At 56.0% G+C, this 25,254-nt stretch overlaps 1 protein-coding gene across 1 annotated transcript in view; it reads right to left on the bottom strand.

The window, feature by feature from the left end:
- Positions 1–1,055: 1,055 nt before the first annotated feature.
- The window catches only part of IGFN1 (immunoglobulin like and fibronectin type III domain containing 1), a 33,055-nt gene continuing 8,856 nt past the window's right edge, over positions 1,056–25,254 (bottom strand). Inside the window, exons 9-25 of the mRNA XM_030303025.1 lie at positions 25,108–25,221; positions 23,437–23,605; positions 21,960–22,232; positions 21,171–21,220; positions 14,156–14,273; positions 13,517–13,641; positions 13,249–13,390; positions 12,598–12,900; positions 11,781–12,080; positions 11,132–11,305; positions 9,983–10,111; positions 7,624–7,926; positions 6,552–6,640; positions 4,608–4,803; positions 3,580–3,879; positions 2,499–2,825; positions 1,056–1,600 (exon numbers count right to left, since the gene is read on the bottom strand). Coding sequence (XP_030158885.1) covers positions 1,587–1,600; positions 2,499–2,825; positions 3,580–3,879; positions 4,608–4,803; positions 6,552–6,640; positions 7,624–7,926; positions 9,983–10,111; positions 11,132–11,305; positions 11,781–12,080; positions 12,598–12,900; positions 13,249–13,390; positions 13,517–13,641; positions 14,156–14,273; positions 21,171–21,220; positions 21,960–22,232; positions 23,437–23,605; positions 25,108–25,221 — 3,126 coding nt within the window. The 3' untranslated portion in view covers positions 1,056–1,586. The remainder of the gene's footprint in view (positions 1,601–2,498; positions 2,826–3,579; positions 3,880–4,607; positions 4,804–6,551; positions 6,641–7,623; positions 7,927–9,982; positions 10,112–11,131; positions 11,306–11,780; positions 12,081–12,597; positions 12,901–13,248; positions 13,391–13,516; positions 13,642–14,155; positions 14,274–21,170; positions 21,221–21,959; positions 22,233–23,436; positions 23,606–25,107; positions 25,222–25,254) is intronic.

Raw genomic sequence — 25,254 nt, 5'->3', positions numbered from 1 at the left:
AAGAGAAAACCCAAGGAAAACGGCTCTTGTGGGTTTTCCTGGTGGGGGCAGGAGTGAACCACGGCTTATGCAAAGTCATCTAGTCCGTCCCCCTGCCTCTGGGGGCCGCTATTGGGCTATTTGGGGTGGACAATTATTTCTCGAATCCAGAAAGCTTTCCCTGGGTCACATATATTCCCACATCTCGGAAAGGAGTTTTTGACATCCACCCTCCTTCATCCCTCCGTGGGGCTTGTGCGCCCTCCTTCCTGCATCTGACTGCAGTTGGGTGCGAGGGGAGGCCAGGAAGACGGAAGCCTGGAACCGGGCAGAGGGAGTGAAGAGCAGACTATGTCAGGCCACTGGCCGGGCCTCGGAGCTGGCACCCTGGGACAGAGTGGGGCTCAGCCTTCCCGGGGCCCCCTCCTTCCTTCTCGTCCCTGGGAACCCTGGAGTATTTCATGGAAGCCCAGGAGGCGCAGAGGCCACGCCTTGGGGACGGAGGGGCACCTTCCGGTGGGAGGTCACATAGAGGTCCTTCCCTGGAAAGGGAGGCGTCCCAGCCTGTCTGTGACACAGGGACTGTGGAGAAGGCGAGGAGGGGCCCACACAGCCCTGGATGAGAGCCAAATCCCCATGCACTTGACGGTCTCTCTCAGCACCTTCTCACGGGGCCCACAGGTCACAACCTGGAGTAGGATTTTCCCCAACCCAGACTCTTTCTGGTGCCGGGGAGGGACAGGCAAAGGGAAGTCCTGGGTAACACTGGCTCTGTGACCCCTACACTATAACACCCAGGAAAGCCCTTGCTCTGCCGCTCACAGGAGTTTTGGCAAACAGAGGAGCGTGGGAGGTCTCTCTACTATGCAGACCCAACAAGTCTTCTCCGCTTTCCTGCCCCGGGAAGCCACTGCTCACAGGCCTGGGCTGCAGAAGGAGGCCAGTCCTCACCCAATTTTTTCCTTGAGCCAGAACCCACCCGTCCTCCCAGCTGGAGCCTGGAATGAAGGCTCTGCATTGGGAACCTTTCCTCCACCACACCAACCCCAAGTTAACTTGCAAATGATAGGCTTGTATTAGCTTAATGTTTTAATGATGAAAGGCACAGAAGGCCCTCCCTCCACACATGCCCTGGACGCCCTGGCCCTCACCCAGGTCCTCTGACCTCCTCATTCTTCCCTCTGGTGTCCACAGCAGGCCCAGCTCTTCCTGCTCTCCCTCTAGGAACCCAGCTCGGGAAAACAAGGACTTGGCCTCCATGTTGCAGACAGGTTCTCTCTGGATTCCCCCAAAGTAGAAAAGAAAGAAGCCCACATAATGAGGGCGGAGGAGGTTCCCTGTCATCTGTTCAGGCACTTGGCTTGGGGTTGAGAGGCTGGATGCCCCCGCTTCTTCTCTTTCTTCCCCAAGGACTCCATGCCCTTCTGGTGGAACGTCCCCAGGAAGCCCCTCACTCTGTCTCCCTGGGGCTCTGGGCACTACCAGTGTGCTCCATCCTTTAGGACTGGCTCGCTGGGCCAGTGTGGGCATCAAGAGGGAAGTTTCAGGAATCTGTCACCATCCGATGGCTGTGGGGCCAGACAGGGCCATCCCAGGGCGAGGTGGGGCTAGGAGCTAGATTCTGCAAGACAAAGCACACCAGAATATTCTGGCTGGTCCCGAAGGAGCAGCTGCCACTTCCCCTCCCACCCCTCTTACATGGTGAAGGTCACACAGAACAGGGTCAGGCCTAGGGGCTCTGCCGTCAGGGGCCATGGGTTCAAATGCAGAGACACCGCGTGCTCTCCGAGCTTGGGCAAACTCCCTCCCTGGCAACCATCTCCAAACACCTTTTTGAAAACAGTCTTTTCAGGACTAGGTGTGTGCACACGCTGGGGCGCTTTGAGAGTGGCTTCCCGAGGGCCTTGGCATAAATGCCACAGAAACAAAAGACACGCTGGTTCGGGGCTGAAAGGGGCATTTTTGCCCAAAGTTTGATTCTGAAGAGTGAAAAATGTGTAGGAGTTACTTTCCCCCCCCCCCTTCTTCAAAATAGAAGATGTTTAAGTACTATTAAGGAAAAAATGGTTTCTTATTAACATATAGTATTTGCTTTACTGAAAAGGAGACTACTGATAAGGAAATCAGTGGGGCTTTTTGGACTTAACGTCTGTATCTGGGCAAATTTATGAAGGTGCAACACAGAAGGCAGAAGAAGCCTATTTAGCTCTCAGCTTGAGATGTGTTGCAAGGCCATACTGGGAAGCTTGGGTGGGTGGCACATAGTCCCCTAAGCCAAGAGTTGGTTGTCAAGGATCTAAGTCAATACCTCATTTTGCAGATGGGCAAATCAAGGCCCTGGATGGCAAGAGATGGCCAGCTTAGGTAACAGGGATCCTGGAGAGCCAAGGCGGTTGGAAGAACCTGGTATCCTGACCTGCAGCCCACTCACTCTTGAGGCGACAGGGTGGGCTCCCTGCTCTGACTCTCCTTCCCTTCCCCCTTGCCAGCTTGGCCTTCTGCCAGGGCGGGACGTTTACCTATGACAATGAGGGTGGCGGTGCTGACAGCCTGGCCCAGCGTGTTCTCAGCCACTGCCTTGTACTGGCCGCTGTCCTTGGGGGAGACACTGGGGATGATGAGGGAGCACACGCCCAGCACATCAGTGCTATATACTTCCGGGTTTCCTGCCAGGCTCTGGTCGTCCTTGAACCAGGTGACGCTGGGCCGGGGCCAGCCCTGCACGGCACAGCTCATGCAGCACTCACAGCCCTCAGGCAGCAGGTGGGTCCGCAGGCCCACCAGGAACCGGGGCTTCTGGCTCAGGTCAGGCTCCCGGTAGCTGGGAGCCTTCACCGTGAACCTGTCTGTGGCAGAAACCAGGGCAAGAGAGAGAGAGAGAGAGAGAGGAGAGAGAGAAAGGTCAGCAAGCAAGGAAGGGCTGGCTGAGGCGTGAGTCACATGGAATGCAGGCATTTCCTCGGTCCTTCTGCCACAACTTACCTGCAAATTTGGCCCCCACAGCTTGACTCACTTTTTTATCTTTTTCTTAAAATACCTTTTGGATTTTTTTTTCAACTACAAGCTAATACACATTCGCTGTGGACAAACTAGAACGTATAGAAAGTCAAAAAAGGAAAGAATAAAAACCACGCATAATTTCACTGCCTATCAACGACCAGGACTAACATTTTGGTGTGGAATCTTCCAGACATTTTTTTGTGTGTGTGTTTTAGAAATATGGAATCATGCATTCGATTTCATAATCTGCTTTTTCTAGTAACTACTTTGAAGGCCCACATTTCATTAACTCTAAAACATACTTGGTTTTCAGAGAAACATTAACCTCTCTTTGCTGTATTGCCTGCAGCTGATTTGTGACCCCGCCCAAAGGCTTCCTGGACACGTGGACACCCACGGCCCTCTGTTCTCTCTGGACCCACCCTGAGTCAAGGACACAGAGGCCCGTAGGCTGAGCGAGGTTCGGAGGTGGTGAGGCGGGGAGTGGGGGAGGCAGGGAGGCGGGGATGAGGGCGGGGCGGCCAGAGATACACTGAGCGGAGCTCGGCCACCACTGCCCGGGTTGCCCCCCAGTGGCAGCCCGCATCCCCGAGAGCTCACCTCGCTGCCGCTGGATGCACCAGGGCTGACTGGTATCTGAGGGCTGGCTGGCCCCCAGCTCGTTCTTGGCCACCACCCGGAAGTGGTACTCGTGGCCAGGGAGCACACCCAGGAGGGTGAAATGGTTGGTGTGCACGTGGTCGGCCACCTGGCGCCAGGGCCCGTGCGCCGAGGAGCGTGTCAGCACCTCGTAGTGCAGGGGGACATCCCCGGCCTCATCTGGAGAAGGTTCCCACTCAGCCGTCACTGTCCCAGGCACGTTCTCCTGCAGGCGGATGGGCCCGGGAGCCTTCGGGCATGCTGCTCAAGAAAGCAAAGGGAGCTGAGTTCCGGGGGTACTGAGCAGGGGTCCCCAGGGCTTCTGCACGGCCCTCCCGGAGGTCCCCAAGTCTTCCGAGGTCCTGGGAGTGCAGTCTTGCCATGCAGGCAGCTAGAGCCAGAGAGAGAGCTCAGCTGGGGGTCTGCAGCTATCCCTAGAGAGTAGAAAACCTTTCCAACAAGAATTATTTGAATTCACTCTGGTTTATAAGTCAAATGACACAGGACAGCGGAGGGGCTTGCTTCCACAAGACCCAGTTGCAGAGCCCCCATCATTAGCTGTAGGTCACTTCTGTGTTCTAGAAGCTTCTCCAGGGTGGGTGGGGGCTATGTGGGAGTCCCAGTGGGGAGGGCAACATTTATCGTGTACAAGGACCACAGACAATCCTTCCAAGGCTCATTCAGTTGAGGTAATGATAATGACTATCTTTGCTCACTGACCCCAAATGAAGAATAACAAGTCCAGTGAAGGGCTGTGGCTTGACTGTCCCTAAGTTCCTGGGGCAGGACAACGGACCCGCACCCCGCACCCCACTCCAGACTCTGCTTCTGCCTTTTCTCCTTTCTTCAAGCTCTTAGGAATGGCTGGTGGTGTGGTCACCTTGGATTCCCTGGCATGGTAGACGAGCTGAGACTAGGCTAGATGGAGAGCTCCATGCCTTGGGGAGTGGCAAGCCAGTGTCGGCAGACCCTGCCTAGGCCTGCCTCACCTGCCACCCTGAGGGGGAAGCTGTAGGTAGCCTCCTTGCCCTCCAAGCTCCTCAGCACCACAGTGTAGAGGCCACTGTCTGAGAGGCTGGCCACAGGAATCAGGAGCTGGGTGAGGCCATCCTTGGTGAAGGTCACATTTCTTTTAGGCAAGGGCAAGCCATCCTTCAGCCAGGTCACCTCAGGCATGGGGGCAGCCTGGGAAATGAGAGGAAAGAAAAGTAAGCAGGGGAGGTTTTGTGGGGGTGATGGTATTTGAGCTGGGCCTAAGGGGAGAAGAGCATTCTCGGAGGGGAAATGTCTGGGCAGAATCACAGAGGTGAGAAGTGCCTCTTTAGGGAGGGGCTGGTCAAGAGGGAATGATACAGGATTGTATGGTAGGGGGCGGTGGGATAGTGAGGAAGCAGGACAGGGAGAGTAAGGCAAACCCCCAGCTCCTCGAGAGATCCTCTGGTATTGTACTCACTGGGCATCAGAGTCAAATGGGCATTCCAACAGTAATGAACCTCACGGGATTGTTCTGAGGATTGGAGAAGTTAGTAACACATGGAAAGCATAGAGAAGAGGGCCAAGGAACACTCAGTGTTAAACACTCAGTGTGTGTTAGGTATTTTTGTCACCACCATTGTCCTTATTATGGTCTAATTGTTAAGGACATGTAATTTAAATTTTTTTTTAATGTTTTGTTTATTTTTGAGACAGAGAGAGACAGAGCATGAGCAGGGGAGGGGCAGAGAGAGAGGGAGACACAGAATCCGAAGCAGGCTCCAGGCTCCGAGCGGTCAGCACAGAGCCCGACGCGGGGCTCGAACTCACGAACCGTGAGATCATGACCTGAGCCGAAGTCGGACGCTTAACTGACTGAGCCACCCAGGTGCCCCAAGGACATGTAATTTAGAGTTATGTCTGGGTTTGAGTCTGGCTCTGCCGCCTATGAGTTCCCACACAGATGATGTTGGTGACAATGATGATTCTTTCTAAAGGCTTTTAAAATTTAATTAGAGAGAGAGAGAGTGCAAGTGGGAGAGGGAGAGAGAAGGGGGGAGGGGCCAGGGGAGAGAGAGAGAGAGAGAGAGAGACAGAGAGACAGAGAGAGAGAGACAGAGAGAATCCCAAGTAGGCTCCACACTAACAGTGTGGAGCCCAATGCGGGGCTAGAACGCATGAACCAAAAGATCATGACCTGAGTCGATATTGGATGCTTAACCGACTGAGCCACCCAGGCGCCCCGACAATGATGATCTTAATAGTAATCATCATCATCATCATAATTACTGATGGATAACACACACTGGGCACTTGCTATATGCCAGGTACTGCACATGCTTTCCATGTATTAATTCCTTGAATCCTCAGAAAAATCCTTTGAGATAAGTTACTATTATCCCCATTTGACAGATGAGGAATTTGGAACACAGAGAGGGTAAGATATTTGTCCAAAGTCAAACGGCTAGTGAGTAATGATGCTAGAACCTGACCCCAGGCAATCTGGGCTTCCAGCCACCACACATTACTGCTACATTACACATACAGAGACAGGTGGTGTTGGTTGGGGATCATCCCGAGTCAAATGCAGGTCATGTGCTTGTACAATACTCATTCTAAGGTCAAAAGGGATTATCCATCCTGCAGGCCCCTGAATTCCCAGGCTAAGTAAGGAGAGGTGGAGGAAAGTGGGCACCATAGCTTAGAGGTGCAGTGACAGAAGCTACCACTAGAGGGACTTGTAGACAAGAGCAGAGTGGCCACCCAGTGGCCAGGTGAGGGGCTGTGCCTTCAGGGAGGACCCTCTTCCTTCCTCACTTCTGGCCTGATTTCCAGCACAAGCCCTGACCACTGGCTGGGGACCAAAAAGGAGGGCGGTGGGGAAGAACCACAGGGCTGAATCCGGCTCTCTTGGCTGCTCTGGGCTCCCTTCTTCCCCACTCCCCATTAGATATACTCACTTCAAAGGAAACAGGCACACGAATGGTGTCCCCAGCTCTGACCATCAGCAGGTCCTCTGTGCTGGAATCCATGAGGAACTTGGGACAGACTGAAACACACAATATGGCTCTTCACCTCCCTCCACACTTGGGCCCCAGCTCCAGGTCTCCAACAAGGCGGAGCTGGAGGGGGAAGTCTGGGCCCGACTAATTGGTGCAGAGATCTATGGTGGCAGGGGAGGCTCTGGAGGAAATGGATAGGGAGCTGGGAGGAGGATCCTGAGGGCAGGGGGAGCCGCAGGAGGTGGTGGGGAGCTGAGAAAGGGAAGCCATCGGGGAGAGGGTGAGGGTTAGGCCGGAACAGAGGGCGACAGTGAAAAGGTAATCCAACTCTTATTTTGCAGAGGAGATAGATGAACACTGATCTGAGCTAGGAAGTGACAGGCTTGGGACCACACCAAGCCGGAGGCGGAACCAGGACAAGGTTCCAGGATTCTGGACTCTGGGTACACGTGCTATTCATTGTACTTGTCTTCCTTATGGTTACTATGACAACTAGGGCCTGCTGGGATGGCCCAGGTCAGCTTGGGTCAAAGACGAGTCAGCTGTTTCCAGGGGTTAAATCCAAAGGAAAAGATCCACATTTGGGTAACAGGGAGCTGTGTGTCTTCTACTCTGAGCACAAACTGTGGGTGCTTAGTAGCACTTGAGTAGCACTTATGCCTTCTCGGGTCATGCTTGGGAAGCAGCAAAGAATCCTGGAGAGAGCCTGGACTTTGGAGTCAGAGTCACCTGGTTTAAATCCTGGCTATGCCACATACCAGTGGTATGACCCAGGGCCAAGGGCCTCTGACCTCAGGTTCCCTATCTGTAAATTGGGGGCAAAAATATGAACCCTGTAGGATTTTTATGAGTTAATGAGAAAACATTTCTGGACGGGCCTGTCTGGTCCAGTGCCGGGCTCATAATAGGTGCTTGATAAATGGCCCTTCATGAAACTGGGGAAGGGGATCCTGGCTCGGCAAGTGCACGGACGCTGCTCAGAGGCCCTCTCAGGAAGGGGGCACAGGAAGAGCAAGGAGGTGGCACTCACCGGTAACAGGCATGGCTTGCACTAATGTATCCAGGGCAGTGGGCTGGCCGTGGCCCCCGTCGTTAACTGCTGTCACCCTCAGGAAGTAGCCCTCTTGGGGCCGAAGCCCTTTGACTGTGAAGGTGGTGACCGGCACGGTGCCCGTATGGCATGGGCTCCATTGCAGACTGTCTGAGCCACGCAGCTCCACCACATATCCCTGGGCTTCGTCCCCATCCTGAGCATCCGGCTGGGCCCAGCTCAAGGTGATGCTGGTGTTCGACGTATCTGTGACTTGGAGGTCCCTCACGGGCCCTGGGGCTCCTGGCCAGGTACCACGGGAATGTCAGGAACGGCATCACCCTCTCTTGAGGGAGGCCACTCAGTGTGGATATTCATTAGTTTTCATGGGGGAGGCTGGGTATCTCTTTCACTTAAGGATTCTGCCCCTAGACTTCCCTAGAGCAGGTACCTGGAACCACACCCTTACTCTATCCTATACTCTGCCTCAGCTACGCACCACAGATCCCAGGTCACCTGCTCCAGAAAGCTTTCCCCACCTCAGTCCACTCATTCAGCCACCTGCCAACCCACTCCCCCTAACTGCCCTTCTGTACTTCCTGGAATGGGGTATTTTCGTTGATGACCTCTTGGGCTCCAAGATCCCCGAAGGCTAGAATTCTATCTTTTGGTTCTGAGCTCTAAGTTAGTCAAGACCGCCTTTTGGGCACTCAGTCCATACTTACTCTTCACCTGTTAAATGGGAAGGAAAATAACAGGCCCTACGCACCCACAGGGGTTGTGACGTGTGTAAAGAAAGGGCTCTGTGAATCGCACAGCAGTCTCTCAGGCCTGGTTGCCCACTGGAATCATGTAGGGGGAGCCTTACAAACACTGATGCCTAGATCCCACCCCCCAGAAACGTGCATTTCATTAGTCTGGGGTGCAGCCCAGGCAGCAGGATTTTTAAGAGGTGTCCACGTGTTTCTAAATCTGGGCCAGGGCAGTGCTTCTCAAACTTGAATTTGTTTACAAACTGCCTGGGGATTTGGTTAAGACTGCAGATCCTAATTCGGCAGCCTGGGTGAGGGCTGAGATTCTGCATTCCTAGCAAGTCCCCAGGTAATGCTACTGGTCCATGGACCATGCTTAGTAGCAAGGGTCTAGGACAGGTAGGGACTGGGGTGGCTAATGTGGGGCGCTGCTTACGCTGCTTGCTGTCTCCATTCCCTACTAGCGATGAGAGAGGGAGAGAGATTGATAAACTAGGACGGGGTTGGTCCACTTGCAAGGGATAAAATCTTCCCCCTCTCATCCCCTCCATTCCACACTCTGCCCTTTCTAGGACTAAAACTTAGATGCCACTGGGTCCATTCAACTTGTACAACGTTCTGTTCCTGCTGGGTTCGTTTCAACAGACCTGACACCTACCGTGTGTGCCCTGTGGGGATACAAAAGGACTCTCAAGGTGTGGACCACCTGGCCAACCCAGGAGGTGCCACAAATGTGCCTCTCCCTTCATGGCTTGTCATTAGCAGACTCATAAGGGGATAAGAGGCTCATAAGAGGTATACAGAGGAGCGTCTTCCAAGTTGTATGTCTTGGGGTGAGGTTTTGGATAGGTGTTTTGTGGAAAAGGTATTCTCTCCTCAAATTTGGGAAATCTGGCTCAAACTAGAACAGGGCCCTTTCCTGTAGGACTTGGAAATATCAGAGGCTAGATGTTATAAATATCTGTTGTGGTGGTGGTGGTGGTGGTGGTGGTTGTTATGAACATCTTTGATCACAGAACTTTTTGGCTGTCTGTGTTGTTCTCAACATCATGATGCTCTGACATCTCTCTGTGCATGGAGGTCTGAAATCACAGACAGGGAAATGCTGCTCGAGGCTGAATGTTTCTCAAGGGCAGAGACCAGGATTTATTTACCTAGTTGCGGGCACAGTGTTAGCCACCTTGAAGGGCAAATATCTGCTGTTTGGAGAGTCAATGGTGAGGTTCCACTGTGACCTCCCACCTGCCCCACAGAGATGACGACCCTTCACTGGGGTGGGCGGACAGTTATAGGACTGGAATGAGTCCTTGAGAGCTGACCTTCTCAGAACCTGAAGAGTGAGCAAAGTGATCTTAGGAAGGGCTTCTTCTAATCCCCACTGCCTGGCCCCTGGGCCTGTCTGATCTCAACTTGGGGGCTTATGTCTCCCCCAGGCCCCTAAAATATGCCTCACCCCAGAGGCCTTCCGACCTTTGTCTTCCAGCCTTCCTGACCATTTCCTTCAGGACTGGCCCTGACCTACGGCCCCAGTCCTGTCCCGTGGGCTTCTGAGCTGTCCCCTGTGCCTCACCACCACCACCCCCAACCTGGGTTGGTGCTCTACTTACTCATGGGGTCCCGAGCAAAGACAGCATCTGATGGGGGTCCAGGCTCTCCGGGGCCAGAGGGAGCCACAGCCGTGACCCGGAACTGATATTGACAGCCCTGCCGCATGTCCACCACGGTCCACTTCCTGCCTGTGAGAAGCCAACCCCACACTAGTCCCACCGTGACAGGACCAGGTGATGGGGACACAGATGGCGCCACCAAGCTCTGGAAAAGACCAAACCTAGGGTACCTTCCTCCTCTCCAGGCAGCCAGCTACCGGTGACTCGGTTCTCTCCAAGGTGAAAACAACACTGCTCAGGATGTCAGAGGCCCTAATCCTTGTCTGGTTCTGTCACTAACCTGCTGGTGGTCTTGGACAAGTGCCTTAATCTCTCTGGTTCTCTCTGCTTTACAGAGTTATAAGTGTTGTTATAAATATATATATTTATAAATAAGACAGAATGACTAGGAAAGTTGGAAGAATGCCCTTAGTTCCAAACCCTTTTTCCAGAGATGAGGAAACTGAGGCCCTGAGAGGCCTCTGCTCCTAAGTGGCACAGCCCTGGCTAGAAACCTGGTCTCCTGACAACCCGCCTCGAACCTGGTCTTTCTCCTGCAAACTTGGCTTGGACTTTTCTGAGTTCTTTCCGATCTCAGAAAGCAGTTTCTTGGAAACCGTAGGGAAATTAATGGGATAGGGGACACTTCTCCCCATCTTATGGATGAGGAAGGTAAGATCTAGAGAAAAGAGTGCATTGCCCAAGGTCCAGGCCCGAAGGAAAGGGGTTAGTGCTAGCAGCTCCATCTCTGGCTTCCATCCTGAGACTTCTGGAACCCTCTCCAGGGTTTCCTAACCTTGGCACTATTGGCATTTGTAGCCAAATAGTTCTTTGGGGGCGTGGGGATGGGGAGAGGGGCGTGGAGCTGTGTATCGTAGGATGTTTAGCAGCGTCTCTGGCCTCTACCCCCCACCTTCCCACACTTCAGTTATGACAACCCCAAATTGCCAGACAATTGCCAAATGCCCGCAGGGGGCGAGACCACCCCAAGTGAGACCCACTGTACTAACGGGATCGGGCACGATGGTGCCACAGGACCCTGGAGCCCGGAGGTCACGTAGGGAAGCTTTGGGCCAGGATAACTCAGAGCGCCCATTCTGGCCCACTCACCAGGCACGGGCTGCGCATTTACTGCTGTCCAGGTGTTACTCCCCTTCTTGCGCTTCTCGATCAGGTAGCCCAGGATGTGGGCACTGCCGGGGCCCCTAGGTGCCGTCCATGTCAGTGTGATGCCCTGGCTGGAGGCCGACTGGATGGCTGGGGTGGAAGGGGGCCCGGGAAGAGCTGGGGGCAGAGAAGGTGTAGATCAGCCCAGCGGCTGAGGAAAGGTGCCAGCACACAGTGAGGTCCTGGGGGCCACACTCTGCTCTTTCCTAGGGAGCATCAGGGGGCTGAGCCAGCCTGCCCTAGGACACTGTTCTGGCTGTGGCCTGGGAGCCTAGAGGCTGCCCTGAGGCCCCTCAGCTTCAAGTTCCCTCCAGATGGAGGGCATCTGCTGGAGAATGGCGCTTGCCCCACCCACGCTCCTGAGAAAGTGGGCTCTGCTTGTCCAACCCTTCTCCCAGAGAGCCAGGGCCGCGAGAAGACCCCATAAATCTTGCTTCCTGATCGCCCGCCAGATCCCCAAGGAAGCTGATGTCAGGAGTCTCCGCAGTGCTCTAGAAGGGCCCCAAGACCCCCGGTGTCCCTCAGTGTCTGGGGCAGCCCCGCCTACTCTCTGGGCACAGCGGAGAGCCCGGGAGTGTTAGAGCCCTCTTACCCTCGGGAGCCACCAGCACCTCTGTGGACTCCAGGGCCTCCCCGGGCCCCTCAGAGGTCACAGCCCGCACTCGGAAGGTGTATTTCTTGCCCTGCTCCACGTGGGTATCGGTGAAGGTGGTGGTGCCTGTGGGGGGCTCGCCCACCTTCAGCCAAGTGCTTCTGCCAGCCTGCCGCCTCTCCACCACGTAGTGCTCCAAGGCCCGGCCCCCGTCGTCCTGGGGGGGGCGCCAGTGGAGGCAGACACCAGCCCCCTGGCAGTCCTGTGCCTCCAGGGGACCTTGTGGGGGCTGGGGCTTGTCTGGGGTCCCACCGAGAGGAGCAGGAAGAGAAGGGGGGGTCAAAGGAGCTGGAGGGGAGTGGCGCTAGACTGCCCCCCTCATCAGCGGATAAGCCTGCAGTGGGGTAGAATGTCCAGAGGGCCTTGGGCATTACCTGGAGGTGTCCCCGGTCTCCACCCCCAACACACACACACAGACCCACAGGGGTGACGTGGAACGTGCCACCGTGGCTGCCCCTGCTCTGCGCTAACTTGCTGCCACCACTCAAGGCCGGGTGCGTTAGCTCCCGGGGCCGGGCGCATTCTCCCTGAGAGGCACAACCAGAGGGAGCCCAGCCCTGTATTTATCTAAACTGCTTCTTCCTGACCAGTCTGAGAGGGGGAGAAAGGACAAGGTGGAGAAGGTCTGGATCTTAAACAGCATGCAAATGAGGATCTGAGCCCGGGGACCGCACTCTGGGCCTGCTCCTCCTGGCAGGGAGGTTCCAGAAGCCCAGGACCCTCAGGCCTTGGCTGGGGAGAAGGCTGGGGCTGGCACCTATAACTTGCAGGGTGAGCTCTGCCTGGACGGAGCCTCCCTCGCTCCTCAGCGTCACGCTGTACTGGCCACGGTCCTTCCTGCCAGCGCTAGGGAGGCACAGCCGAGTGAAGCCGTCCCCCAGGGCCAGCTGGACCCCCCGGCTGCTGCCGCTGCCCACCAGCTCAGCTCCGTCCTTCTTCCAGGCAGCCTGAACTGGGAGGTGGCTCTGGAAGGGGATCTTCACTGTCACCGGCTTCCCAGCCTTGACCACCAGGGGCTCTCTCAGTTTCTCTGTCACATCTGGAGCGATGACGGGGCGATCTAGAGACACAACGGGGCAAGGGCGTCAGACGGCAGCCTGGGCACCGCGCACCTGGGGGGTGGGGACACAAGGACCCGGAGAAGGAAATGTGGCCGAGAGTAAAGACCCCTCCCCAAGAGGACTAACAAGGGGATGAATGGGCTTCATCTGCTGCAGGAGGGACTAGGATTAGACCTCTCTTCCTGACAGACGGTAGGGAGAGTGTGGGTCGGCTTTTTAAAATCACCTTCTCAGACTGAGGATGACATTCGTCACTGGCTGCAGACAAGCACACAGTCAGGTGTCTAAAGGGGGAGCATACCACCTGGTGCAAAGGGGCTGCTGAGCAGGGCAGGGCGGAGCCTCACCATGGACACTCAGGGTGGCCTCGCTCCGCTGGTTGCCGGCTACAAAGGTGTACCTCCCAGCCTGGGGCCCCTGCACGTGGGCAATGAGGAGGCTGTGCACGAGACCATCTTGCTCAAAAGTTACTCCATCCTGGGCGCTGAGCTGGAAACAAGGGCCACAGAAGAGCCTGTCATCCCCACCCCTGCCCAGCTCCTCCAGGCCCCCCCACCGGGGTAAGCAGAGGCCCCTCCCACAAACTGGCTGGAAAAGCACGGGGGCAGGCAGTACCTTGACTCCATCTTTAAACCAGGCACCGGGGCCTAGGTCACGGGTGAGGGTACAGGAGAGGACAGCGGCCTCTCCCTGCTGTACTTCCAGGTCAACCAGGCTCTTGGAGAAGTAGCTCATGGGGCCTGGAGATACACAGAGGGAGTTTGGGGGGGGCTAGCCACCCAAGGATTCCCCCCAAGGCCCAGCCTCCCAGACCATGGCCTACACTGTGCCCTGGGAGGCCACCACATCCTGCCAGCTGGGCTCAGCAAAGCCAAACCTTCCATTTCTTCTCAGCAGGACCTAGGCTTGTATGGGAGACCTGGGATGCAAGGTAGATGAAGGGGCCCCTTGAGTCACATGGGTGGGAAGTCTGAGGTCTGAGTGGCTCACACAGAGCATTTCAACAGCTCTAGTTCTTTGGACATAGGATGTTAAGACAGAGACCCAGAGACCTCTGGGCCCCACGCAGCCTGGATCCCACCTGCACAAGGAAGAAGAGGCTGCTTCCTAGATGGGAAGAGATCCCTAAAAATGGGGGGAGGGGCGCCAGCAGGGACAAACTCCTGGGGCTGGAGACAGAATTGAGACCGACCCAGTCATTCCAGTTGCCCTTGGCTCTACCCCACTGGAGCCATTCCCCTGAGAAATACTTACCTTGGGCCTCCTTGGAGAAAGCGTCAGTGCCACGCTTGGATCTGGATCTGGTACTCGGGGTGGCATCCCTCCCCTGGCCATAGATGTCTGACCTGCCGTCCTTGCCACCTCTCCTGCTGCCAAGATGACTTGGGGGCTCCTGGCTCCAGTCTTCGTGCAGAGTCACCCCTCCGCTCCCTCTGCTGTCTCCTCCCAGTGGCTGCCCCAAGCCTCTGCCCTCCTCTGCTCCCCTTCTCTTTGCTGTTCCAGCCTCCACCCCTGACTGTCTCAGGGACCTGCTTCTGAGCTGGCCAGGCCTTCTGTCTGAGCCGCCACACTCTTCTGCTCCCCATCCCTCATATTCCTGTTGGGCACCTGGACCCTGGGCCTTGTCAGTCTCAGCCTCCAGGGACCCTCTTTCTCCTCTATGTCCTTTGTCTAGCTGAAAGCCCATGCCCTGGATGCCCCCTGATCTGTCTACAGAGTCTTTTCTGCCAAAGGGCCCATCTAGGCTATTCCAGGCTCCCTGAGGCCCTAAATCCCCAGGTTTTTGGGTGAAGCCATTCTCCCTATAAGTGGAATTCTCTTCCTCCAGGACACCTGAGTCCCCTGGGCCAGTAGACCTGCCCCTTCCAGGACCTGACCCTTTGCTATCCAGGAACCATGGGCCTTGACGCCCACCAGCTCCTTCTTGTCCTGGAACACCCTCCCTGCTCCTGGAGCCATCATGGGTCCCACTGAAAGTGGGATCTTTCTCCTGCAGAGATCTGGAAGCTCTGGAACCTGGGGACTGATTCCCAGCACCTGTGCTACCTTGGCCAAATCCCTGGTCTTCCCTGTCTAGGGCCCCAGTGTGGCTTACACCTTGTCCATCAGCAGAACCTGATGCTGATTTATTCCTTTCCCCAGGCATCCGGTTGCTGTCCAGAACCTGGCCTGTACCCACTGAACTCCTCCATGCAGCTCCCATCCTTCTGCCTTCCACCTGTGAGTCCCCACCTCCCCGAGGTGCAAATCCCCCAAGGCCAGCTGCTCTACCCCTGTCTGATGTTCCTGGGCCTGCTTTCCAGAAGTCCTGCTCATGTCCACATTCCAGAGCAGCCACATCTGCCCACGTTTCACCCTCCATTGCGCCCTGACCATCAGGAAACCCAGAAGCCCCCATACCCCCTGCTTGATCTGCAGACCCACCCTCCCTACTGGGAGGCTCTCTGCCCCCAGGAGACCCTGGGATCCCAGCAGCATCTTGCCACTCTCTGACACCTGATTTTCCCATAGAGCCAACAGCCCCCGGCGCCTCAGGGACCCCTGAGGTTCCAGGGCCCCTGAGACCCTTCTTGGAGTCCTGCCCATCAGAAAGACTCTGTGACCCTCCTTGAATCCCCAACACCCCTGCGCCCGAAGGGTCGTCCCCGCATGCTGCACCATCTATAGTTGCTGGCACCCCAGTCGTCCTAGAGCCCAGTCCTGGACGTGCCCCTTTCAAAAGCCTCCTTCCTCTGCCCCTCTCTGAGCCATCTTTGGAGTTTGTGCCACCATCAGCCCCTTCTGATGCTGTCCAGTATCTTGACCCTTGCCCTATGGCTTCTTGGTCTCTGGGTGCACCCTCATACCCCACTCCAGCCTGTGTGCCTGTTACTCTGAAACTCCCTGAACCATCTCTGTAGCCCACCTCACCTTCTGACCCCATTTTTTCAGATACCCCTGAGCCTCCCCTATAATCTGCCTCATTTCCTGACCCCAGTCCCTCATTACCCCCCAAATCACCCCTACGGCCTGCTTCACCCCCTGACCAGATTCTGCCAGAACCTCCCAAGCCATCCTTATAACCTGCCTCATCCCCTAACCCGATTCTCCCAGAATCCCCCAGACCATCCCTATAATCTGCCTCACCCCCTGATTTGATTCTCCCAGAAACCCCCAAACCATCCTTATAACCGGTCTCATCTCCTGACCCCATTCTCCCAGGACCCCCCAAGCCATCCCCATAGCCTGCCTTACCCCCTGACCCCATTCTCCCAGAACCCCCCAAGCCGTCCCCATAACCTGCTTCACCCTTTGACCGAATTCTTTCAGAATTTCCCAAGCCATCCTCATAGCCTGCCTTACCCCCTGACCCCATTCTCCCAGAACCCCCCAAGCCATCCCCATAGCCTGCCTTACCCCCTGACACCATTCTCCCAGAATCATCCAAGCCATCCCCATAGCCTGCCTTACCCCCTGACCCCATTCTCCCAGAACCCTCCAAGCCATCCCCATAGCCTGCCTTACCCCCTGACCCGATTCTCCCAGAACCCTCCAAGCCATCCCCATAGCCTGCCTTATCCCCTGACACCATTCTCCCAGAATCATCCAAGCCATCCCCATAGCCTGCCTTACCCCCTGACCCCATTCTCCCAGAACCCCCCAAGCCATCCCCATAGCCTGCCTTACCCCCTGACCCCATTCTCCCAGAACCCTCCAAGCCATCCCCATAGCCTGCCTTACCCCCTGACACCATTCTCCCAGAACCCTCCAAGCCATCCCCATAGCCTGCCTTATCCCCTGACACCATTCTCCCAGAACCCTCCAAGCCATCCCCATAGCCTGCCTTACCCCCTGACCCCATTCTCCCAGAACCCTCCAAGCCATCCCCATAGCCTGCCTTACCCCCTGACCCCATTCTCCCAGAATCCTCCAAGCCGTCCCCATAGCCTGCCTTACCCCCTGACCCCATTCTCCCAGAACCCTCCAAGCCGTCCCCATAGCCTGCCTTACCCTCTGACCCCATTCTCCCAGAACCCCCCAAGCCGTCCCCATAGCCTGCCTTACCCCCTGACCCCATTCTCCCAGAATCCTCCAAGCCATCCCCATAGCCTGCCTTACCCCCTGACCCCATTCTCCCAGAACCCTCCAAGCCATCCCCATAGCCTGCCTTACCCCCTGACCCCATTCTCCCAGAACCCTCCAAGCCATCCCCATAGCCTGCCTTACCCCCTGACCCCATTCTCCCAGAATCCTCCAAGCCATCCCCATAGCCTGCCTTACCCCCTGACCCCATTCTCCCAGAATCCTCCAAGCCATCCCCATAGCCTGCCTTACCCCCTGACCCCATTCTCCCAGAACCCTCCAAGCCATCCCCATAGCCTGCCTTACCCCCTGACCCCATTCTCCCAGAACCCTCCAAGCCATCCCCATAGCCTGCCTTACCCCCTGACCCCATTCTCCCAGAACCCTCCAAGCCATCCCCATAGCCTGCCTTACCCCCTGACCCCATTCTCCCAGAACCCCCCAAGCCATCCCCATAGCCTGCCTTACCCCCTGACCCCATTCTCCCAGAACCCCCCAAGCCATCCCCATAGCCTGCCTTACCCCCTGACACCATTCTCCCAGAATCATCCAAGCCATCCCCATAGCCTGCCTTACCCCCTGACCCCATTCTCCCAGAACCCTCCAAGCCATCCCCATAGCCTGCCTTACCCCCTGACCCCATTCTCCCAGAACCCTCCAAGCCATCCCCATAGCCTGCCTTATCCCCTGACACCATTCTCCCAGAATCATCCAAGCCATCCCCATAGCCTGCCTTACCCCCTGACCCCATTCTCCCAGAACCCCCCAAGCCATCCCCATAGCCTGCCTTACCCCCTGACACCATTCTCCCAGAACCCTCCAAGCCATCCCCATAGCCTGCCTTACCCCCTGACACCATTCTCCCAGAATCATCCAAGCCATCCCCATAGCCTGCCTTACCCCCTGACCCCATTCTCCCAGAACCCCCCAAGCCATCCCCATAGCCTGCCTTACCCCCTGACACCATTCTCCCAGAACCCTCCAAGCCATCCCCATAGCCTGCCTTACCCCCTGACCCCATTCTCCCAGAATCCTCCAAGCCATCCCCATAGCCTGCCTTACCCCCTGACCCCATTCTCCCAGAACCCTCCAAGCCATCCCCATAGCCTGCCTTACCCCCTGACCCCATTCTCCCAGAACCCTCCAAGCCATCCCCATAGCCTGCCTTACCCCTTGACCCCATTCCCCCAGAATCCTCCAAGCCATCATCATAACCTGACCCGATTCTCCCAGAATCCTCCAAGCCACCCTTATAACCTGTCCCACCCCCCATCCTCATTCTCCCAGAACCCCCCAAGTCATCCCCATAACCTGCCTCACCCTCTGACCCCATTCTTCCAGAACCCCCCAGACCATCCCTATAACCTATTTCACCCTCTGACCCAATTCTCCCAGAACTCCCCAAACCATCCTTATAACCTGCCTCAACCCCCATCCTCATTCTCCCAGGATCCCTAAAGCCATCCCCATAACCTGCCTCACCCCCTGACCCCATTTTCCCAGAACCCCCCAGACCATCCCTATAACCTATCTCACCCCCTGACCCCATTCTCCCAGAACCCTCCAAACCATCCCTATGATCTGCCTTACCCACTGAACCCATTCCCTCAGGAGCTCCCAAATCTTTCCTATAGCCTACCTCATCTACAAGCCCTATTCCTCCAGAGGGCCCAATACCATCCTTATAACCTGCCTCAGCCCCTGGCCCGATCCCCCCAGGCCCAAGACCCCCTGACCTTTCTCCATAAGCTGTTCTCCTTCCAATTTGCTGAGGCCCTCGAATTCCTGATCCACCCCCATAACCCGGCACATCACCAGAGCCATAAGCCCCCTGGCTCTTGGAACTGGCCCCAGCATGAGGAGCTAGTGCCTCAGGGAACCTGGTATCATCCCAATGACCAGCTCCAGCTCCAGAGGCCCTAGCACCAAGGTCCCTGGTCCTACCCCCGTCATTCACTTTACCTCCTGCCTTCAGATACCCTGGCTCCGTGGCTCCCGCTCCCCCAGAGCCATCTTCATGGCCTCCTTCTCCAAAGGCCCCCAGAGACCCTGAGGCTCTGAAGTCCCCATAGTCTCCAGTCTGACCCCAGGGTCTTATTCTTCCAGAGACCCCTGGTTCTGCTTCCGCATGTCCCTCCCCAACAGACTCCACTGTTGTAGAGGCCCCGTGGCCACCTCTACCTACAGACCCCACTGTCCCAGGACTCCCTAGGCCACCATGAGAATGATGCCTTCCCCCAGGGCCAGTATCCCCTTGGCCTCTGGATGCATCCCTGGCCTCTGGATGTATCCTGGCTTCATCCATGGGCCCTCTTTCAGGGCTACCTGAGCCACTCTTGAGACTAGCAAGTTTCCCAGACCCCCTTATTGCAGGACCAGAACCATCTTTGTTTCCAGACCACATTTCCCCAGGTACCCCTGAGCCATGCCTATAACCACCCCCTTCCTCAGACTCTGTTCCCCCAGGTGTCCCAGAGGCAACTCTACAACCAGTGCCATAACCAGATCCCATTTCTCCTGACGTCGCTGAGCCATCACTATAACCAGCCGCATTTTCAAGACCTGGTTCCCTGGCATACCCTGAGCCACCACCATACCTAGATCCTATTCTCCTTGCACCTCCTAAGCCATCCTCATAGCCTGTCTCACCTCTGGGTCTTTGTCCTCTGGAGTCCCCTGACCCATTCCAGAAGTCTGGTTCAGAACCTGTTGTCCCTGGACCTCTTAACCCGTCAGGGTCTCCTGGTGTCCTCCCAGACCCCTGAGCATCTAGGCTTGGAGACCCAATTAGCCTGTGGCTTCTGGTATCCACCCCCTGACCAGATCTCATCAGTCCAGCCCCTTGGGCACCACCCACACCACCATCCCCTACACTAGACCCCAACATTCCAGGCCCACGGTGGGCCCCAGTTTTGCTGAGGCTGGACCCTGTGTCATCCCAAGGACCTGTGCCCTCAGACTCTATTCTGCCACTACCCTCTGCTCCCCACTGCCCTGCTGTCCAGCTTTGTGAATACTGGAGGCTTCCGGAGTCATGCCCTGCCTCACCCAAGCCCCCTGCTGTCTCCTGGCCCTCCCTTCCCCGGAGTCCCTGTAGGCCCTTTTCCCAGCCCCCAGGACCTCCTGGGCCTCCAGGGCTAGTTTTGTAGCCCTTTCCCCCACCCACAGACTTCCCTGGGCCACGATCATCTGCCTGTAGTGAACCCTCAGCTTTGTCCTCAGGCCCCTCTCGTCCCAGGAGGAATTTTCTGCTACCAGATATTGATGATTCCTGGAAGTTCTTTCCTAGAGATTCCTCTGGCCCCCAGAAACCCCTTGCTTCCCCATTATGAGCATCTCTACCTCCCTGAGAGCCCCAGGACTCAGGGCCTATGCCTGCCTTGGAGCTAGAAGCTGTTTCTCCAGAGTACTCCTGGGCCCCAGGACCACCTGCCCTATGACTGTCTCTGGCTTCCCCCAGGTCAGTCCCACTACCCCACACTGCCCTATTTGCTCCTTTCTGCCTTTCCCTGCTCTGATCACCCCCTCCCTCCACCTCACCCAGGCTTCCCTCCTGCAAAATCTCCATCATTTCCTCTTCTGACCAAGAGCCCACAGGACCAGACTGGGATCCCCTCAGAGCTGTCTTTCCCCTCCCAGGTCCCAGATGAGCACTGCAGAGTTCTTCCTGGCTATGCCTGTCCAGGGGACTCTGATGATCTTCTCTGTATTCCTTTCCTTCCCCACCGCTTCCCAGGCCTCCAACCTGAGAGTGCCTGGACTTAGCCTCCCAGCCTCCTGCTGTCCTACCACATCTGTCCCCATCACTGTCCCTGCCATGATCTTGCTGTTGACCTTCCGTGAGGCCCAAACCTGATTCCAGGCCTTCTCCCTGTGGATAGGGGCTCCCTGGAAGGCTTCTGTCCCAGCCTCCCTCCCTGTGCAGCTGATTTTCCCCAGGGGGAGTGACTGTGTATCCCTCTGCTTCCCCAAAGCCCTTTCTTGCCTGTCCAGGGCCCCAGGCTGAGCCAGCTGCCCCATCACCCTCCATCAAGGAATAGCCATGCCCACCAAGGCCACCTGTCTCCGAGCCAGCTGTGAGCTGTAGCTCAGAAGCAGACCTGGCCCCATTAAGGGAGCCCTCCAGGGGGCCCTGTTCTCTGGGTTTCCCTCCCTTGCCACCGACGCTCCTGGAATCTTCTGCTTCTGAAGTCTGGGCTCCTTGTGCTTGCAGCTGGTGGTAATCACTTGTGGTCGTAAGGCCTTTATCCTTCCCAGCTTTGGTGAGAGGTCAATGGCCCCACAGAGAGACGAAAGAAAAGACCCGTTAAATCAGGCCAAGGCACCTGTCTGACCCCAACTGCTTTGACTGACCTTCAGGTTCCCCAGTAGAGAAAAAGCTGACCATCTCAGAAGCCAGGGTGTGCCAGCTCACTGATAGATGAATCCTATCACCACCTCCCCCAGCCCTCAAGCCACAGACCATCCCGCTGCTGCTATGTGCTTCATGAGGATTTTTGGAGAAAACACATAACCCCAAACTCATCTCCTTATCAAACTGCCACGAGCAGTTGCATGATTTTTAAAAGATCTATTTGCCCCACCATCTGCCTTACAAATGCCCAGTTTAGTTTCCTGAGATCACCTTGAGCCCACATCCCTAGGGGGATTTAAGGGTGTTCTTTGGCCTAACCCAGGGACTTCTCACCCATACTGAACTTGGGCCAAGCGCTGGCCAGGACCCTCAGGCCATCTTGGATCTGCACCCCCAGAGTAATTCCAGAGGCCTCGTGGAGGAGATATAGCTGAGGTCGACCCGGCTGGCAGTGAAGGGCCTACATCACAACAGCTCAGGAATAGATCTCGGGAGCCTTCCTCATTCTCTGACAGGGAAGGAATCCTCAAAAGCAAATGACTGACCAAAGGGAGCCCCTACTCCTGACCTTCTTCATGCCCTCCTCGGCCCTGAGGCTTGCCTTGGTAGAAGCAGGGAAAGACAGAGGTGTGAACCACTCACCTTCAACCACCAGCCAGGCGCTAGAGCTGTGGAACCCAGTGCCAAGCGAGTAGAGGCCCATGTCTGAGAAATGGGCCCCCCTTACCACCAGACGGTGGGTCAGCCCATCAGGAGACACAGACACTTCATATTTGTTGCTGAGTTGGAGTGGCCGGTGCCGGAAATTCCAGGTGGCATTGGGGCAGGGGTTGGAGAGAACACACTCGAAGACGGCGTCACCCTGCTCTTCACAGTGGGCCTCAGCCAGCGGGACCACCACTCTGGCGGGGATGGCTGTCCGGGAGGTAGGAATGGGGGTGTCAGCTTGGCAACATGACGCAGTGTGACCTGACACGGTGGGGCTGCTTGGTCAGAAGCCCAGGTTCAGACCAGCTCAGCCACAAACCCCCTGTGTCATCTTGGGCAGGTCACCTCCTTACCCCAGGTGACGGTCCCCCCCCCCCATAAAATGAGGGATTATAATTAGGTTATGAATAGTAAGACTGTTTTCAGCTCTGGAATTCTGTAATCCTAAATCTGGAAATTGTATCTCGGGGTAAGATGGGTACGTGAAGAAAACCTATATGCTGACTGCCAGTGCTTTATATATGTTATCTTATGTATTCTTGTGACCACTTCCAAGGTAGGTATTATTATTTCCTTTTTATAGGAAAGGAAACAGAGGCTTCAGAAGTTCAACGATTTGCCCCAGTTTTACCCAACCAAGAGGCAACCCGGTCAGAATTCACACCCAGGTCTGGCTGATTCCAAAGCCCCTGCCCCTCTCCCCTATACCAGGCATATGCCCAGGCATACCAGAGATCTCATGCCCTCTTTTTTCTCAACCTTGATTTAGAACCATGTTCTTTACACTCTATCTGCCCAAAGCTTTCTTCTCCAGTCTCTCCTCTTCCCAGGAAGCTTCTGGAGCTGTCAAGTGCTTCGGTGGAGGGGCGCGGGGGTGGGGGGTGGGGGGGGTGGAGATTGCATATGCAGCTACTTGTGGGATGGGGCAGAGTTTGATGAGGGAGGAAGGGACGGTTCCCAGGTGAGGTGTGGGCACTAGAGGCAGGGAAGGAAGAGGTCTGTACGGGGCACAAGTGTGCCTAACCTGGGTAGAGCTTCTTGCTGGGGTTGGGGGGGGGGGGCTGGGAAGTGAGAGTCTGCATCAGAAAGGAGTGACGAGGAGGAGTGGTATTAATTTGGACCTAATCTGGAAATAATTGGTTGCTGCAGAAGGTCTGTGAGCAGGGGTATGGCATGGATGTTGTATGTCTGTGGCTGGAACTCAGCACCAAGAGAACATAGACCTTGGACCAAGACTTTTGGAAAGCAGAGATCACTTCAATTTAACATCTGCGTGTATCTTCCTCTTCTGAACAGTCTTTGCAAGGCAGGGGTAGGGGGCACATCACATTTCTCTTCCCCCCAACCATGGCATGAGCCCCCCTCCTTACGGATCTCCCCCATTCGAACTTCTGAGGGGAAGAGCACCCACCGCTAGCATCCAGTTCCGTGGAGAAGATTTCCACATCCTCCACCTTGACCTGGTAAATGCCAGCATCCTCAGGATGCAGGTCCCGGATCTGGAAGTGGTAGCGTTTCCCCAGCTGCCGCAGACAGTGCTTGAACTGGTTGTCGAAGCCGTAGGGGATCATCTCACCATCCTGAGGCGGAGAAAGGAAGAGGAGGGTTCAGGGCCTCAGCGGGTCCCCAGGACCTCCTGCCCCAACCCCATTCTGACAGCTTTCTCTCACTGGCCCAGGCACCAGACAACATATCGTTGGAACCACACGGGGGATGGGAGGGGGACAGGAGCAGGGGGTGGAGAGCAGGGCTCAGAAGACTCGAGAACAGGGAATGCGAGGTGAAGGGGAATAAATGTCCTAGGAGTGTCCTTGACTCTCACCATGGAGTAAATAATCTGTAAGTGTTACCCAAGAGGCCCTGAGAGTGGGAGATCTCAGCTGAGATTGAGTAGAGCAACTACCAAGCGGCCTGAGGGGGTTAGCAGGGGGCAGGGAGGCACCACCAGGAGCCCGGGGGGGGGGGGGCAGCACATTTGTTCCCAGAGGGTCGCTAGAGAGTTCTATCAGATACCCTCAGGGCTCTACAAAACCTAGTACTCTATACCCACGCCCACTTTAGCTAAAGCCTGGATAGATTTGCTATGTGCCAGATACTAATAATAGCTCATCTTCGGTTGTCTACTGTGTGCCAGGCACTGTTTTAGGTACTTGGGGCGCATCAGTGAATACAACAAAGATTCCTGCCCCCAGGGAGCTAAAATTCTACGAGGGACACAGACAACCAACCAATATCATAAGCAGGCAATATAACGTATATTAGAAAGAGATAGAACTAGGGAACAAAAGAAAAGAGAGAGGAGGGTACAGATTCAGGAAGGCAGGATGGGGTTGGGGGGGCACAACAGTGTCACACAAGGTGGCCAGGGGAAGCCTGGCTGGGGGGAAGACCATAGACGTGACAGGCAGCAGGACCAGTTGGAGCAGGGAAACCGAGGCGAGCCCAGGGGAGGGGGGAGGGGGCAGGAGGAGAACAGAGCTAAGAAAAGTGGTAAATCATATATAATCTCATTCATCTTTTAATCGTGCCATGAGATAGGTCCTACATGACCCTCACTTTACATGTGAGGACCCCGAGGCACAGGGACGGTAAGCATCTTGCCTGGGGTCCCACAGCCAGTAAGTGGTGGAGCCAGGATGAGTCTGACGATAGAACTAGAATTGCTGTGCTCTGTTTCCTCCCCCAACACACACATCTGCCCCAGTTCCCACTTTGTTGACAGGCAGTTACTATTGGAGCCCATGCAAGGATGTGTCAGATCTCTGGAGAGAGAGCTAGATGGATGGGGGTGCAGAATTGGATGGGGGATTTCTCAGAATGCTCTTTTAACCCCCGCCGCCGCCTGTCCCCGTGCTCTGGCTGGAGAACCTGGCTGCGTAATGAGAGGTAAGAGCACTCTGCGAACTGTCCACACCGAAGTTTGACCTCACCCGAACCAGGAATTCCATACGATGCAGGACTCACCATCTGTGGACCTGAATTGCTCCCAGAGGAGAACCCGTGGGCCCCTATTTCCTCCCCGCCCAGGACCTGCAGCATCCCTGCCAGATCCCTCCCCCTTCAATGGCTCCTCCGGCCTCACCTTATACAGGTAAATCTTGCTCCCAGAATACTTGAGGTCCAGCTCCAGGTCAAACGTTGCGACCCCCTCCTTGCTGACCTTGATGTGTCTCAGGTTGGAGATGGCGTTGACATACTAGGGAAGACAAACCCGCCCGGGGAGCTGTCT

The sequence above is a fragment of the Lynx canadensis genome, chromosome F1 (genome assembly GCF_007474595.2).
Source record: "Lynx canadensis isolate LIC74 chromosome F1, mLynCan4.pri.v2, whole genome shotgun sequence".
NCBI classification, from domain to species: domain Eukaryota; kingdom Metazoa; phylum Chordata; class Mammalia; order Carnivora; family Felidae; genus Lynx; species Lynx canadensis.
Note: the sequence above shows the minus strand (reverse complement) of the source record. Positions and strands in the feature narration are given on the sequence as shown.